Consider the following 18,575-nt stretch of genomic DNA (forward strand, 5'->3'; position numbering starts at 1 on the left):
TCGGCAGCAGGCTGCCTCCCAGCAAGAATTATTTGCTTCTAAAGTCATATTCCATGGAATTTCCATCTCCATCTGAGAATGGACTCATAAAAGCCTACTTTGAAGAGTCACCACAATGTCAGTATACATTGTGGATAAAACTACAATTCATTTAACACAACTGGACATTTTGGTGGTCATAAATTTGCTAATCAAATGCCTTAAAAGATCTTTCAGGCAAGCAGGCTGTATCATGAGTTGATATTTTCATCCCTTTTACAGGATGGCTGAGCAGTTTCATCAAGGGAAAACAGAACTCTCCTGCTAAAAGAAAAATTAAGGATTCTCCAAATGTTTCCATCCTAACAAAATTACATAGCTGCCCTGCACCGAAATAGCAAATGCCATTCAGTTTCTTGACAAACAAAACATAAAGGATAGATGGAGAAGAAAGTGTGAAGTCAACATAAAAGCATGAAATTATATTATACTGAGTTTCTAAAGATGATGCTTTAAAGGTCAAACTCCAAAAGTAAAAGTGACAGCAGTTAGCAGTTGGTTCTACCTAGGTGTAAAAGGCACAATTCAGACAATACTTATAGGAAACACGAAGGGCTATGTTTGGGTTCTTTAAGAAAACTAAGGATTTCCTGCAGATGAGTAAGAGTGAATGACTTCCACACAACTAGAAATCCAGATATGACTGCTTACATCTCAATAACCATGCTTGGAAAAAAATTAGCATTCAGTTCTGATGCTGGTGCATTGGAGGATTTTAAGGTGTGATTTCGTCTGGTTCAGGTCTCACTAAATAGAGAAAAAATAGGAATAAATAAGAAAAAAGATAACACAATGAGTGTTTAAGAAGCTAACTGGACTAAAGAAAGTACCATGTTTATGAACTTCTCTTGCAGAGTGTGATAAACTGATCATCTAAGCAATTTTGCAGAGTCATAATTAAATAAAAGAACTGTGGAACAGTCAAACAAGCCCACAAGAACATATATCTGAATTTTTCCCTGCACATGTTATAGCCTAGAGCTGTTTCTTGGAAGACAGTATTTGGAAGAAAAGCAAAATGAGAATGATGATTTCATTACTTTAAACAGATGCCTTTCTTTCTTTCATGATTTGATAAGAATCTTGATCACATCTTTTTGTTCTCATGACTTCATTTACAGCTTAAAAAAATAGAAAGCGTGGAAGGTTTTTCTATTTTACTGTATAGACTTATAACAGTGATTCAACAACCAGATACTAGTGGGAAGAAATCTGAACTGCATTAAGAGGAAAGAGATGCAAAAATGATTGCAAGGACCTTCTCAGTAACACAATAAAGCTCTTGACCACTTGTGACTGTGTTTCTTGGAGAGCTTTTTTTAATATGGACGAGCAGGAAGAACAAAGTGGAAAGAAGAGGTCAGGCAGCCATAATAGGAAATTATGGAAGCACAAGCAAGAGTTCTCACCTGTGAATACAACAGAAACAAACCACAACAGGCAAGGGCACGCAGGGTCAGAAAGACAGACCAATGAAGATGGGCCACAACATCCCAATATTTTGGAGACTTGTGAATATAGAAAGGAAGTCTGTACCTAAATCTTGTTTTCTATTTTAAAAGCTGTATTATTGTAGTAGCAATGCAGCATCCCAGGAGTTTTGTCTGGTTCTGTTTTTTGAGTAATTCAGCTGCCCATCTCTTTAGACCATGGCAACTTCTCTGCCATTTTTCTTTGCTTTCTATGCAGAACAGAAATAGAACTTCCCACCACATCCTGATTCATTCATTGAGTTTGATATACAGTGTCATCAAATTTGCCTACATTTCAAGAGTAGCAGCTGTCTCTTATTTGTAAAAAGAGAACATACACCAAAAAAACCCACCCAAACTATTTGTCATCTATCAACTGAACATACCAAAAGCAGCAAGTATTCAGAAAATAAACTGATGAAAATAAAAATATTTACCTGGGTTTTTTTCCAACTTTTATTAAGAGTTGCTTATATCTCACCTTACTCAAGATGCCATACTTTTATTTTACCCTTTCAGAATTCACAAAAAAAAGAGCTTTAAAAATTTAATCTTCCTCTATTAGTCATCTTAGTATACAACGAACTTTATTTCACCAAGAGCAACGAAAAAAGATACAATACAAAAATTAACACACACAATAATGGTAGCACCTACTAGCATCAGAAGGACAAGTCAGTAGAATTAAACTGTGGCCTTTCCTTTAAAAAAAACTCAAAAAGAAAAACAAAAACAACAAACAACCAAAAAAAAATCCAGAAGAATGCTGTAGGGACACCACAGAATCGAGATAGAAGCATCTTCTCAAAACAGAATCTTATTTCACACAAAATTTTAAAAAAGGACATTCACTTACAATAAATAATAAGCCTTGTAATATATTTTTTATAGCATAAAGGAAAATGTTTCATATATTCCATTTTAGTAAATATTCTTTCAAGCCAATAATCAGACATAGTAAGACTCCTGGTTAAACTCATATTCCTTAGAAAGCTCTGCACAAAGTCACTTTACATGAAGTATTTTTAGCCAACTTTCTTTGCAAGGATTCATTTCAATTTTCCTTACTGAGCAGCCCACCTACAGTCCCTCTGTTCCACCTAACATTTCTGCTGATGCAAAAGAGCAAGGACAGAGTGTTCAGAAATAGAGATCACCTACTGAAATCCCATACACTTGCAGAACCACTAATATAAAATTTCCAATACTGCATCACTTTCCTCGTCTCTGCTGTTACTGCTGAGTGGGGCTTCTTAAAACACACAGCCACATGTTTAAATTCAAGAGTATTTGTTTACAGGCATCTCTTTCCAAAAAAATCCCCTTGAGAAAACTGGTACAGCATGAAGAGGTGAAACTCATGCTTCAATCATTAACTCTGCTTCCTAATACAAACCAATAGCATGACAGTAAATGCAGATGCTATCATCTTAACTTTTTTTCTTCTTTCCTCTACAAAGGCAGACAGATATGAAATCTCTGTTCTGAGCAAGTTATCCACATAATGCAAACACTGACAGTGCAAATTTTTCAAATGCAACTCTCCAAAAAATTAAAATTAGTCCCCAAGTATTGCTTGCAGGGCATTTCAAAGAAGAAAGGTACCCAGAACTACTATTCAATAAAATCTTCCGACTCTCCCTGCCCTTTAAAGACTCATTTTAGAACCAGTGGACAAAGGTGGAGATGAAATCTCCAAAGCCTATTGGAACAGCCTAAGTTAAATGAAGTTTACTGTCAAGTTAACTTTTCATAGCTGACTGACACCATTATTTTCCCTGTGTGTACAGCCAGTACTTCCACAACAGCTTCAGGTGTGATGTCTGTGAAGGCAATTGGCCACAAGACAAAACACTGTTGATTGTCTAATTATTTTAAAAGAAAATCTGCCCACTTATTCTTGTTGTTCCAGTGGCAGACACACACAATGGCTGACTCACAGCAAAGCTAACAAGGCTGCTTGGCAATTACCCAGCCCAATTATCCCAGTGATTATCAACTGGGGGAGCAGCCAGCTCTCATTCTGCCAGCACATGTAGGTAACACTCACAGGATAAACTGGTACTGCTGCTCTCACTGTGCTTACCTGTGGCTCTAAGCAAAGGTGACAGTGGAGCACCTGTCAGACACCCCAGTGACACACACGGATGCAGGAAAAGCTTACCAGAAGCATCTCTACCACCCTGCCAGGGCTCTGTGTCTTCACTTTTTCTTTAAGACTTCACAGCTCACATGCACAGAGCAGCCTCTTCTCCTCAGAACACCCCGCTGCACTTTTTTACCTGCTCCACAGCTAATACAGATACACAAAGTTGAACAGGATGCACTGTTTTTTAATTACAGGAGGTAAAAAATTTAAAACAAAAATTTAGAAAGTTTTTTAGCAGCTTTAAAAAAAAGGGTTAGTGGCAAAAATTAGCCTGAATGGTTCAAAGCCCCAGGTTCCTCCTTTAGGAAAAGGCACATAAAAATAGTTTAGCTTTGATCTGTAATTAGCACACTCTGTGTTACACTATCCTATTATAATAAAGGCTTCTTCAAGCTACACTCTCTCTTTTGAAGCTTCTTTCAAAAATGAGTAAAGAAAAAAGCTAAGGTAAAGGTGATACAAAAAGCAAAAAAAAAAACCCACTGAGGAAAAAATATTTTGAAGCTTTTAACATATATAGATGATGCAGCTTCAGCCAAGTGCCAAACTTTTCTATATTATAAAATATAACCATATGTTCAATAAAAATACTTTTTGTGAGGAGGCTTGGCATGGGGGTGGTGGTACTGGGGTTTTTTGTTCTTTAAATTAAATCTAGCAGTCATGGAAAGAAAAAAAAAAGGACGAAAGACACGGATACTGCTGAAAGCCAAAAGAACCAGATTCCATGTTTTAAAATCTGCAATTATAGATCAAGATAAATCAGTATCATGAAAAGAAACAAATTACACAAACATGCACAAAAGACTACTTGAAAAATACTTTTCCCAAAACCATTATATCAATTATTTGGACATAAATATATGTATTAAGAAAAATCTCAGAATTAGAGCCACCATAATTTCTCCCCCTTGAGAGTGTGTGCATGCAATTTTCAGCTCTGTTTTCTTTATGTTAGAAGACCTTGTACTCATTCATTCATGATACTCAGATAATGAGCAGTTTGAAAACGTCTCTAGGCTTTGTTTATTGTGCACTATTCATAACCTATTATTAAATATAAGTTTCAGAGTGGGATACAGTTTACTAGTAAGCATTGTTGGAATATCAAATTAATAAAATATCTTTACAAATGGCCTTAGAAATGATGAGGTAGTAATATCCCCATTTTACAGATTAGAATGTGGGCCAAGAATAGAGATCAAAAGTGTTAATTAATTCTGGCACCAATTTGAGCACCTCCTTCTCAACATACATAGCTTTATGAAACAGTTCATCTTCAAAGCACAGTTTCCACTCAGAATGAAGCTGTGAATGCTCAATACTTCTACAAATCAAAACCCAGAGTTTTGCCTTGAATGTCAGAAACACAGAATAAACAATTAGAATTCTCCCCAAAAAGCAGTGGCTGAAGTGGTTTGTTCAGTATCCCCTAGGAAAAGAACAAGTAAGGACAGTCTTTGGAAAAACCTTGAATTGTAGTAATCACAAGCCTTTTTCTTTCCAATTCTCTGCCTTGCAAACGACCATTGCAGCAAAGAAGGCAGCACAGCTGCAACCACAGCTGCACCCGTCACAGAGTCCCATCCTAGCCTGGTCCCAGCCAGTGTGAGCCCATCCAGGCTCTCTCCCTGCTGACAGCCAGTTTGTCTGTCTCAAGGATCCTTGCCCCACCTGTCCAGCTCTTCTCCAACCTCCCTGTGCCCATGTCCAGCATTGGAAATCTCATTTCACAATTTCCCCATACACTACTCTTACTCTCTTATACTCCTCAGTCTGTACTCCCAGTGGCATAAATCCCCTGCCTGCTCTCAAACCCTGCCAGCCAGTACAGGGACACTTGTCCCCTTCTTCTCTCCGGGCTTAAAGATCACTCAGCTACTTGTCCCAGCCCATTCCTCGGTCTGCCTTGTCTTCTGTCTTCTCCACAATCATTACTCCCTTTCCCAGGTTGTTGGAAAGAATAAACACCCTCGAGACACAGAAAGCTTCAGCCCTGGGAAAAGCTATTTCTGGCAATGCCATTTCAGTCACCCGTCCTAGCCCAGGTCGAAGCACTGACAGTCACTCGGGTCGTGTCAGCACCCAGAGATGCAGGACATTCACACAGCTCTTCACATACAGAAATTCTCCACTTCTGGAATTATGCTCCAGCAATTTCTCTTAAGCACATATGTTAGAAGAATTGAAATTTAGGTAAATTTTCACAGCCATTACTGTAAGAAAAATCCCCTGAGTTTTACATCTGTTTCAAGGCACAAAGGGGCTTAAAATATTTCAGATTCAATGGTTGTAAGATATTATAATGAAACATTGGCATGCAACATTTTAGTAGGAAATTGCTATATTTTGACAAACTGAAAACATTCTCACACAACTAAATATTTGGCAATCCTAGCAGCAAACAGTTAGTCCTGCTGGACATGTGTGTGCATGGCAGAAAACAGCTTCTGCAACACTGCCATTCAAAATACACAGGAAACATAATTTCTCCCACCAGCTTTCCAAACAGGAACACCAACTATCTCCTACAACTGTTAAAGTTTTAGATCAATGTTTTGGATAATAAAGAGACAGATAACTAAACAATAATCCTCAGTTAAAAATCCTAGGAAGGGCATGCAAAATTTAATAGCTGGCCTACTAAATTCTGACACAGCACCTCTTCCCTACACAGACCCATCCCTAACTTCATACTCCCAAAAATCCTGCAAGTATCACAGAAAAAGAAAATTACTGCTATTGCAATTAAACAGTCAAACTATACCTACCATGTATGATCAATACTTATCAGAAAATCCTACTTTCTGCAAAAGCATCTCTATCTTTCTAGAACATTGTCAGGACAGCAATCCACCAGAAAACAGCTGGGAAAAAACAAGTGACACTTCTCCATCTCCAGAGAAAGTGGGTAACTCTAACAGCTGCTCCTCCCAAAGGGCTGCCACTACAACATGCAGAGATGCCCAAGGGCTGTCCCCTCTGGCCCTGCAGCCACCTCTCACCATCACAAGCTCAGGCTGCAGGCACAGGGATGCTGCAGTGGAGTCCTGGCTGCTTCACACAGGCAGGAGCAGCGCCCTGCTGGCAGAGCTGCCACTGAATGAGGCTAAAATTGCTTCCAAGCTCATGAAAGGGCAGGCTACCCCTTACACAGGTAAGGCAGCCAAGCTCAAAGTGCTGCAAAGAAGTCTCAAACTCCAGAGCTAATGTACTTTGGCACGGGAAGGAGGGGCTGCATTCCAGACCATGTGGAGAGGAGAAATTGCCTGATGCAGTTTCATACAGTGAAGCCCAAAATATCCACCACTAGTGAAACACTGAAATTAGAATCAATGAGATTTCAAACAAGTCTGAACAGAGCTCCAGCTCCTGCAAGGAACAATTTAGATCTGCATCAGTTGCTTGGAAAGAAGTGACTACTCCTGCATTTGGACTATCCTATAAAAAACAAGTTCAAGGACAAAGAATGCTCTGGTTCTAGCTATAGAAACTTGAGATATCAATAGGAATTTCATACTGATTAAATATTTTAAAATATTTGTTATTTTACCTAGCTGATTATAGAATGCTTATCTTTAAATGAAGTTGAAAAAATAAACACAAACTGCTGTCTGAGGAGTGGCTGAAGTGCCTAGGTGACATTTTGTAGAATTCAAGTTATTTCCCATCTATCTTGAGGAAGCTGCACACATATTTTCAGCTTTTCAGATGAAAGCTTTCATGCTTGTTTCCAAAACATGATTAACTTCCTTAAGATCTGTATGACATATTCAGTTTAAAGTTTGCATTTTTTGGTGCACTAAGATTATTTGCCAGAAGAACCTAAAAGCTAAAAATAACCACAGAAATTAAACAGACTTTGAAGTTTATTGCTGAGTTTAAAAACCCCAAGATTTTAGTGCCTTGATAACATCCCTTCTTGCAAGCCTAGTAATTTTATATTTAACCTTAAATAATATACTAATTATTCAGCAAGATAATTTAAATTCTCTTGTTCCAACATCTTCACGACAGACTTTACTAACTAGCTCTTTTTACTGAATTATTAGAATGTATTTTCTTAATTAATTTAGTAGATTCTTCTTTATTTGCGGCAATTTCTTTATCCAATATATCAACTGCTGCTTGAAAATAATCTAAAAAACCCACAGAAAATTTTCATTTTGTCAGTGTTTGTGGCAGAGGAGAACCATGACTAATAAGAAAAGAGACCAAGCCTCAAACTTGCCTTACAACATTTCATTGTATTGCAGAAGAAGGTGGCATTATGAGGTAACACCAGTTCTCATTAACTACCCTGAACCTTGGCAGCCACCTACTATCACATGTTCTGCAGTGGAGACCACAGACAAACAGCAGACCATGAGCAATTGGGACTTAGCACAAGAGTTAATCATCATTTACTTGTAGTACCTTTGAGGTAATAGTATCCAGGAACCTAAGCCACTGACAGAAAAATCAGGAGTCGTTCCTTTTTTCCCCATGCCCACAGAGGGGTTACAGAGGTGTGCTGAGGTACTGCAGTGCAAAACCAGCTACGGGTCAAACACAAACATTTCCCTCTCAATGATGTTTCCCTCTCAGTTTTACTGATATGCCAATATGCCACATTCAAGAATTCTAGCAGGCCATTAAAAGCTGTACAGTAAGAAATCCTCAATTTTGAACAGTCTTGCTTTTGAGAATGGAGGCTATATTGAAACGTCTCTCTGTGACAGAGATAATTAAAAGAATAATTAAGGTAAAATGGATTAAATCTGTGTACATACATACATAAACCCAGCAGCAGAGAGAGCACGAGATACCTCTGCCTTCATTTTGTGATATGTAAATGCCAATGCACAGCTGCTTTTTTTTGGACATACAGCAGATTCTATGAATTCTATTAGAATACATCTGAATGCACCAAGTAATTTTACTCAGTTGTCTCCTCAATGGGGACAAAGAGAGCATTATTTGCAGGTGACAAGAGCGAGGATATAAAAGCTGGGCAGCAAGGATGCCGTTCATTAAGGGAAGAACTAAAGAATTCTGTGAGGCACAGCAACCCTATAAATATTCTCTGATGTGCCAATAATGTCATAACAAATACCTAAGTAAACTAGTTGAGTAGTTTTCCCTCACATTGGTTTTAGTATCATTCAAGCTGTGGTCATTTACAATTTCAGAAACATCCTTGATCCCCTCTACAAATCACACAAGCCTGGTACCCAAACACTGTTCTGAGGGTGACTCGACATTTTCCAACAACTTACAGCAACATTCTAGCAAGAACACTGGAAACCAAAGCAATTTATTTGTCTTGATAAGACAACATAGTTATTTACCTTCATAGTGTGACAGGCAGCCACCCTTCTAGGAAAATTCTATACTATTCCATATCATTATTTTCCAGGCAATTTTTAAAATACATTTTTAAGACTGGTGAGCCCCACATTTAAACTCATATTGTCAAAGTAATCTACCAAATCATTTCCTCCACCAGGAGCATGAAGACACAGTGCATTGTGACATCTCATACATATTTAATAATAGCCTGATAGGCTGTCATTAACATCAAACAGCAATCTAAGTTTGCTACATTAAACATGATCCCTGTGTTAAGAGGACAATCACAAAGTGCCTCCAAGATCGAGCCTGTAAGAAATACCCACCGACTTGAACAAGGTGTAATGAGGCCAACTGCACTGAAAAAGCCACACACCAGATTTAAAATTAAATAATAAAAAAAAAAAGCAAGAGAAAAAAGAAAAAGCTTCAGTGGGTCATAAGACCAGACATGCCATAAGGCAATCTGTCACAGAGTACTCATATTAGTAACTGTTGTGTCAAAACTGAACATTCAAAAGAAAAGACAAACCTTCCTTTATGTTTTATGAAATGTAAGCCCACAGAATTAATAATTCATGAGATGAAGAAAAATATCACATTTGGCTATAAATATTAACAGATGCTGTCAACCTGCTTAGAACTAAATTTTGACTGTCCTACCTCACAATTATCAATTTAGAAAGGAATATTCTTCAAAAGCTCAAAAAAAAAGTCAGCTTGAAAGTCATTAATGAAGAAATTAACATTCTCTATTCATGTAGGTCCCAAGCAAAACAGCCTAACTGTGTTCTGTGCCCGGTGCTGCTGAGTGAACACTAATTGACTGGCATTGTTTGTGCCCACAGTGGTGCTGTGCTGTGTTGACAGCAATAATGCTGGTGTGCACATAATGAAAGATGCTAAAAGGACATACTAGACCAAAGACACAGTGGAAAAAGGGAAGGGAACAAGAGGAAGTAGTTGTCAAATAACAAATAAACATTAAAAAAGGTAGTTAAAACTTCATATAAGTTTTAGAATACAGAATTTTATACAATGGCTCTTGGATAAATTTTTCTCATCAGCTAAATAGGCATTTAAATATTACAAAAAAAAAAAATACAGTTAACCCATACTGCACAACCACATATCAGTAAACTCACTCCATGTGACCTCAAAGAACTAGGAAATACATTTTTAACAGTTCAAGTTCAAGATCTAGAAGACACTTCTGCTCTATGGCTGCAGTTCTCTGCTTTCACTGCTATTACTGAAAACAGAATATCCAAACACAAAACGCAATCATGCCAAAATATCCAGACTCCCATTAAAATGGATTGTTCTAAATGGTGGTGACAGTGCTTTCCTTTACAGGCTCTTTTTTTTCTCCCCAGTGCTAATATAACTTCAGTCTACTTATGGCCCCATCTGCACTTACATTCTGAGCAAAGTGTTAAAAATACTAACATAAGCATCAATATTGGCATACACTAAAAAAAAAAAAATAAACAGACTACACACCTTACTTTTCTATCCTGACATTTTCACTGCATTTCACCCAGTGATGATCACACAGAATGAAAAGCTGAAGTTGAATATTATAAGGTCTTATTTTTTTAACAGAAGTTAATCCCTACCTTTATCATTCTGGAGAGATCTCCAGCATCTGCTAATTCCAACACTATGTTCAGTTCATTGTCTTCAATGAATGAGGCATAATATTTGATTACATTTGGATGATTCAGTTGCTAAGAAAGAAAAACAGTAATTCACATTTTAGTATCGAGCACACCCCATCTTTCAAGACTGACATAGGAAACATTCTTATTTAGACAAACAAAACAACCCCTAAACTCTATTTCACTATGATACAAATTACAAAAAGCATATACTGATGAGAAGCATTTACAAATACTTTGCAGCAGCAGGATGGCATTTTAGGATCTACATAGTGACTGCCATTGCAATTTTGCTTCAATGTATATATCCAATAGCATGCTAAATCCATCTGGAGGAGTGAAGTCCAATTTTGAAGTAAATAGCAAAATCAATTTTTGAAGTCAGGATTTTACTGTACAAAGGACACAGTCATACACAATACTGCAATTTTGGCAGAAACTTTAACTTGAAGTGTTACTCATTCTATTAGATTTAATTCTCAATCCGAACTTTTAAAGTAATAAAGACCACAAAATTCTTCAAAAGTGAGGCTTACAAAAACTCTACACAAAAAACAGTGAGCATCTCAATTATGTCTACAAAAAACATAACATTTTTTGATGATGGTTGCACATTTTCTAAACAAATCTTTTACCTTAAGAAGATCTATTTCTTTGATGCAGTCAGCACGGGCTTTGGCATCCATTAAATCAAATATCTATGGACAAGAGATAAAATTTTATTAAGTGATAAAAATAGAGTAAATTGAGTAATCATCATTATTTCATAGCATCCATAAAGCAACCTGAATTATGCATTTCATGGCAAGATGCAATATTACAGTAAGAAATACTTCTAATGCTCTGAAGCACTGATTTAGAGCTCTGGCCATACTTTTAGCCCTCTCATAGGAAACAAGTCCATTTTAAGTACAAGCTTTCAAATCTCAGGCTCCTATCCCATTCTGCCACACCATTTTCACAAACTGATTCCTTAGTACTGAGCATACCTTTTTTCCCCCCTTAATCTTGCTACAGTCTTCCATTTCAATTCTTAATAACACATATTATTTTACTCTCAGGATCAAAACTTCACTATCATCTCCAACTCCTCTCCTGTTTCCTTCCCTTCAGCCAGAAAAGTATTGACTTGCTTTATGCTATTTGTTTATTAGAGCCCTTTTTTCTAAGCTTTCATCTTGATTTTTAAAGGCTTTTAGAGTTAGACATCTTCTCTTCATTTTTTTCCCCATCTCACATCTCCAAATTATTTTGCAATGTATCTCATTTTTGCCTTCTCCAGTTAGCCACTCTTCACTAATTTCAATTTTTGTTTGAAGTACTTTTTCCTGCCATTAGACTCTTTGTCCAAATTCTACACATCTATATTTAATGTATGGTCTATTTTCACTCCCTTTTTTACCATCTCTGGGTTTTCACTTCACTTTCTCAAACGTGCACCTCCATACATTGACTATTTCCCTTAAAAATTACCAAAATGCTACTTCCTCTAAGAATCCTTCCTCTCTCATCTGTGATTACTTTCTGAATTTAACAAACAAGTTTAACAAAACCAAAAAAAAAAAAAATCACTAAATTCTTTCTGGTCTGTGTAACATATCTAACTATCCAGAAGAATAAGAGACAACCTCAGCTTTATTCATCACCACAACAGTTATGGAATTGGCTTTTCCAGTTAAAACTTTCAGTGCACATCATGTTTCTAGATAGTCACCAAGAAAAGATTTTGTCCTGTGAAGATGACAGGTATCTGGTTCCATAAACTCAAAATAATCAAAAGCTCAACAGCTGACAATTTCTATTTAATATCTTGTCACTAATCCCACAAACAAAACCATGGATTAAAAGCAGTTTCAGCACTGAATGTCTGCAAAGAGGTCATCTCAAACCGACTGTAACTGCTCACATGAATTACACCTTCCTTCCCTCTTCCCAAAGAAGTTCAAACAAATCAAGAAGTCTGCATATGATTTGCTAAACCTCACCTTTATTTTCTACACCACTCTGCACAGTGAGTTTGTCATTGCTTTAATCAACTGAAAGGAGAAGTTTAGAAACTTCATGTGTGGAGCCCAGGGCTCAGGAGAGGCTCTTGACTAACCACTGCTTCTCCTCACACATCCCCACTTCTGTCCTCACAGCTGGCAGCACAGAGAGGAGCCTGTGCTGGACACCAGACTCACTTCTCAAACAAGAGGAAAACATAAAATACAACAAATGGCAGACTTGCAGATAGTAAGAAAAGGCGTAGAAAAAAAAAAGAAGAAAAAACTACAGAGTAAGAAAGAAAGGGAATAAGTCACCACACAATTACTTGTATACTAATGCCAGGATGATGAAAAATATTCAAAAATGAGTTATTCAAGCAGGAGACTGTGCTGTGTTTTAACAGAAACACAGCAAGTTAAGTAACAAAAAAGGAATGCTAACAGTAAGAAATAAAGCAATTTCAGATGTAGTAGAAGAAAAGTACTATATGTGAAATTACAGGTACAAGCATTAAAAGATAAGTAACACTGATGAAAACAGAAGAGAGCTTCTGAGTTCAAGTTGGAAACTTAGTGAAGGAGATGAAAGAGCCTGCATCTGTTATAGATCTACACTTTGAATGAAAAACTATTGCTCTTTAATAATTCTGACAACAGATTAAAGTCCTAGGGTTTGGGAGAGTCACGAGAGAGTCTAATGATTTTCCTAGGAAACATTTTAGAAAATCCTAAATATTACAGGTAGCACACTAACTGAGAAAATACTGAGAAGGCATGAAATCAAATCTTTTTCATTATAATTTGAGAGACCAAAAAATGGAAAAATGTATACACCATCTCCCAAAAACAACCAACAAAACTGTACTAGGAAGCAAGGAAAAAAGGGAACAGGTACAGGAGAACATATTGAGGCTTCAGTTTTTGCCAAGCTCTAGACAACAGTGAGATAAGATCATTTCCTATAAATGATACAGAGATCCAACTCCAAACACACTGGAAAACGTAATCAAAACTGGAGACAGAATTTCAGACTAAAAACTGTACACAAACAATCTCCATCTAAGATTTGGAAAATTACCAGAAACACAGATTCAAGATTCAAACCAAACGAGCTTCATTGTGTGACAAAACAGGGCAGGTTGCACCTGTTAGTGGGTATTCCAATATGCCAAGAGGCATACTAATTTACCAATTCCAGGAACAATTCCCTACACACCCAAACTACCAGGTTTTCCAAGAGAGGATTTTTTTTACAAGCTACGCCTCTGCTAGGGACATAAATCAGTACCTCTCATAGAGCCATAAGAAAACAACAAAAATAAAACTCTAGACCCAGGGCTGTAAAAAATGTAGAACCAAGGCATAGGAAAGAAAGAAAATTTTGTTTGTATATTCTGGTTACCATTCCCAGTACTTCTAATTTGTTATTAAACAGCATGGAATAGACGAGACCAAGCAGCTGCTTTCCCCTAAGGACAGACTGAAGTTTTATAAGCATCACTTCCCCTCTACTTGTGCTCCACTTCATCTTTGCACATTTGTCACAGCTTCGGCTAAACTGAGCATTTCAAAAATTACCTAAATTAAACATAGTAAGGCAGTAAAATAAGACTTATCTGATCCATACAACTGCACATACAGACAATCTTAAGATTTATTGTTTAGCATACTTGTGGCTCTCAGATTTTGATCCAGATCTAACCACAAAAGACTATAAATAGCATTTCCCAGAAATCCAGAATTTCAGTTTCACAGACATTAACTTCCTCCAACAATAAGATTTGCTAAAAAAAACCTAACTAAAAAAAGGCAAAAATATTCAATCTAGGGCCTCTAAAGAACTTCTGAATCACACCAGATGCAAAAAGCTGTCAGAGATTTTTCTCTCTGAAGAAATAATCTTTTATTTTGCCAAACCGCTGCAGTTCAGACCAGAGGATGCCAGTGCAGTAAGCCATGTCAGCTCACACAAGGAGGTTACTGTAAACACAAGGAAAAAACCTCTGTGCTTCCTCACCAGCAGATGACTCAACACTGAGGAACGTCTTACCCTGAAAAATGGGAGCTGCAACGCAAGACTTGAAGAACATCCTCTCAGTGCATGTCAGAGCCCCACGGGCAGCTGGCAGCACCCTGAAGGTTTGTTTAGCAGGAGGGGCTGCCCTTTGCCTGCGGTTTGCAGCAGACTGCCCATTAGTGCAATACTGGAGGGATGTCAGTGCTTCCATCACCACTGCAACAGTTTATAGCTTTGCAGGCAGATTAATTCCACCTTCAGCTCCTATGACTCAGCAAGCCCAGCTGAAAGGTCAGCCTGTGCTCCAGCAGGAGCACTGCACACAGATCTCTCTCTCACACACAACTTTTAGCCCTGTACAGACAGTGCCCCCCTTGCCATCAGCAGGCCACAGGTCTCATCCACACTGCCTAAGGACTTCCAACCTTTTGTCCAGCCTTCCCTGGGACTGCACTCGTGTTCTAAGCTTGGCTCTAGCTGTAACAGCACATGCCCTGCAGCTCAGTGACTTAACTGTAGCTAAGTCATTGCAGTCAAATGACTTGTGCCTAACCCGGTTTTAGATCCAGCCCAGCTCTGTGCAACTGCAGGGCCTGAAGGAAATTATGGCAGATAGAGCAAAAGTCTAAAAAAACTGGACTTTTGGATAGGCTTGAACAGTAAGCTTTTGGATCAACACAAACTGACTGCTTAAAATCACCCAGCAAAGTCTCACATAAAGACACTACGAGCATCCTCCTCCCAGTAGAGCTCAGGTCACTGATGATGCTCCACACATCGATTATTGGAACTAGTAATTAGACAACAAGTGCTATCATCACTGTAATTGGCTAACAATAAAAACTGCTGTACTTAGACTAGACTGCTAGGATATTCATCAGACTAACAATAATTCGAATTCTTGACTCCACTTATGAGGTCAGGATCACAGGGTAATTCCGTTTGCAGGCATGCTTCTCTAGTCAGCATCAATTCCACTCAGCACAAACTGCACAGTGTAATACATTCTTATATAAACTTTTAATTCTTTTCCCCAAATTTCTATCTTCAAGGACTATAATAAAATCAACATTTCTAAAAATGAATTATGATTGTATTAAAAAACCTAATAAGCAGCAAACAATAGAGTAAATATTTTTATGATGTGACAGTTTTCATAATGGGTGTAATGAAGAAGTCTAATTGTGGTAAGCTTTCTACCTTAGCTAGCAATTACTGTGAAACTCCTTAAAACAATTAGGCAAATACAGATGAAGATATTTAAAGGAGCATTTTAAAGGCCCTTAGCAGTTTCTTTCCCACTTAGCAACTGAATGAAATAAACCATTTTAGCTCTCAGTTTTACATCTCATCCTGCAATCAACTGTGTACAAAGAGAGAGTAGAAGGACAAAGATACACTGATAGTTATCACACCTCTGTGTGCTATGCAACTAAGGGATCTCTGGTAACTTTACACTCAATCTCTTCTCTAGTACCTTCATGTGAGCATAGATTATAGTCATCTTTTTCAGCATTCCAGAAATGTCAGTTGTAAGTACTGTCAAGAGATATTGGTATTTTTAGAATACTTTCTAAGCTGTTATAAGCTACAGAGCAGGAACTGTTCCTGTGCAGATGTGTAAACTAAACAAAGGAGTTGCAATGTATGAATTCAACTTCCTGACTGGAGTTCTTATATAGATGTCCCCAGAAAGCCACGGGCAGAGCAAAAAGGTTAAGAAACACGGAATCACATGATGGAGAACATCAAGCCCTAAGCTTCTAAGTCCAGACTGTATCTGATCCATTACCAGCTACCACCCAAATCCCTCATTTGAGGGGCAGTGCCAAGTTGGGAATCTACCTGATTCCACTTGCTCTAGACCATCACTTTTCCAGATTTTCCTTTTCAACACTGAAAAGCATAAATTTAAACAATAAACCTAGGTCTATTCTGTTAGAAATTCTGTATACAATAAAAATACCAAGGAGGATTTTCAAACCAAATCACAAGCATGACTGCTGTAACATAACCTGCAGAGAAGTAAGCAAAATAAAGACCCAAATGCACATAAATATTAGGAGATACACTAATGCTTGTTGCTGTTCAGTATTGTATTTTGCCACCACAGCACTGCTGTGCTGAGACAATAGTGCTTCATAAAGTGTGAAATTACAAGTGCTTTTCTAAGATTAATTAACTGTAATTCAGGCCCTGAAGTAGCAATCCACTGACAATGTACAATGAATAATGAATGTACGTCCTAGATAAAAGGATTCATTGTCTGAATCTCTAACATGGGGCCTCCAATTTTGGAATGAAAGGAAAATAAAGATGGAACAATGCAAGGCAGAAATGCAATTAATCTGAAATTTTGTTGAAGTATGCAGCTTTAAATATCTGAAATTTTGATTAGCTAAGGTTTCCTTAAAAAATAGCTCCTAAAGTGAACTCCTACAGCCTTACAGTCACTGACTTAGATATTTACCACGCTTTTGCCATTTAAAGATGATTTGTGACCAGTAATTGCTTACTTTGCCCTTAGAAGGAACTCCTTGGAGTGGTCCTTGCTCAGAACACTGCACTGTACCCCAGGAGTTCTGCTGCAGGGGTTGCCCACAGCTGCAGTAGCACAGGCACTGCTGCTTCCTCAGGCATCATCTGCAGAAGTTGGATCTGAGACTTAGCATGTGTTAAGAAACTTATCTAGAAACCTTTCAATTTATACTGCTATGGTCACAGTTTACTTGGGGCTGAACTTTTCTGATGTTTCTTTAACTCAAGATATGGTTTAGACATTTATAAGAGTTCAATAGTGAAGATACTATTTTATTTCTGTTTTTATTTAGTTAATATTTTAACAGCATCTGTTCCATGCTGGAAAAAGAGATGATCTAATTATTACTTTCCTAATTATAAAAAACCAAATCAAACGTGGGAGGATGAAGCACAAAGAATACAAAGGAAAAGACCCCACATAGAATTTTGTGAATTCTGCTGGTTAAATTGCTACTAAAAAACCTGCAAGTTAAACGGTTCTCACTGTGCTACATACCCTAATAAAAGCCAAATCAAGAATACTACTTCTTCCTGTCATCTGGACTCAACAGCAACCACAAATTCAGGAAGAGTAGCTTCTGTCACCATCTGCTTGTCCTTTCTCCCACAGCATCTTTCTGCTACTTGCTTCTGCTCACATTCTATTCCACAAACATACATTTTGTACACATTAATATAAAATTTATCAATATTGTACATATTTCAGCCAAATAAAATTTTATTAGCGAAAAATAAACATTCTTGTTGGAAAGCTTCACACGAACTCAAAACTGGCAATCCTTTTGGAACAAATAAAGGCCTGAGATCCTGCAGCTCCAAGAGCAGATAACTGAAGGATTCTAAGCCCCATAAGCCCTTGATAGTAGAGACACAGATGGGGCACCAAATACACATAAAGGAAACACATACACACCAAACCCAGCCAGGAAAACGAAATGGGGAGGGGATGGAATAGACATGACTTGCAAGATTGGAGAGGAAGGAGGGCATGTAAGATGTGAGAAGATGTGAGATGAGAACGTGCAGATAATGGAAAAGTGGAAGTTCAGATCTCAGTTATGTTACTTAACACATTGTAAAGCATTTAGAGACACTGTTTTAATGTAGAGAGTGAAATCCATGCACAGGTGTAAAACAGAGAATAAAGCCTCTCTCTCACAGCTGAAAGAAACATTTCTCCTGTTTTATCCATGCTGAGCTTCCATTAAAAAGGCATCAGAAAAAAAAGGAGCACTTTAATTTGAATAAAATCAAACATGACTGAAATCAAAAGGAAGAAGCACCATCATAGAGCAGACTCATTTTTCAGCTCCTCTGAAAAGCAATTCTCAACAAAAGACATCTATGAAAATAAATTTTATAGTGAAATTAAGTATT

The 18,575-nt window shown here is 37.5% G+C and overlaps 1 protein-coding gene across 2 annotated transcripts in view; it reads right to left on the reverse strand.

The window, feature by feature from the left end:
* Positions 1–18,575, reverse strand: part of NEK7 (NIMA related kinase 7) — a 62,037-nt gene that overhangs the window by 24,916 nt on the left and 18,546 nt on the right. For both annotated transcript variants that reach the window (XR_015805496.1, XM_014885724.2), the window contains exons 4-5: positions 11,288–11,350; positions 10,611–10,721 (exon numbers count right to left, since the gene is read on the reverse strand). Coding sequence is in view for 1 of the 2 variants with exons in the window: in XM_014885724.2 (XP_014741210.2) it covers positions 10,611–10,721; positions 11,288–11,350 (174 nt within the window). In the remaining variant the exon portion in view is untranslated. The remainder of the gene's footprint in view (positions 1–10,610; positions 10,722–11,287; positions 11,351–18,575) is intronic.

The sequence above is a fragment of the Sturnus vulgaris genome, chromosome 9 (assembly GCF_052056855.1).
Source record: "Sturnus vulgaris isolate bStuVul1 chromosome 9, bStuVul1.hap1, whole genome shotgun sequence".
Taxonomy (NCBI): Eukaryota; Metazoa; Chordata; class Aves; order Passeriformes; family Sturnidae; genus Sturnus; species Sturnus vulgaris.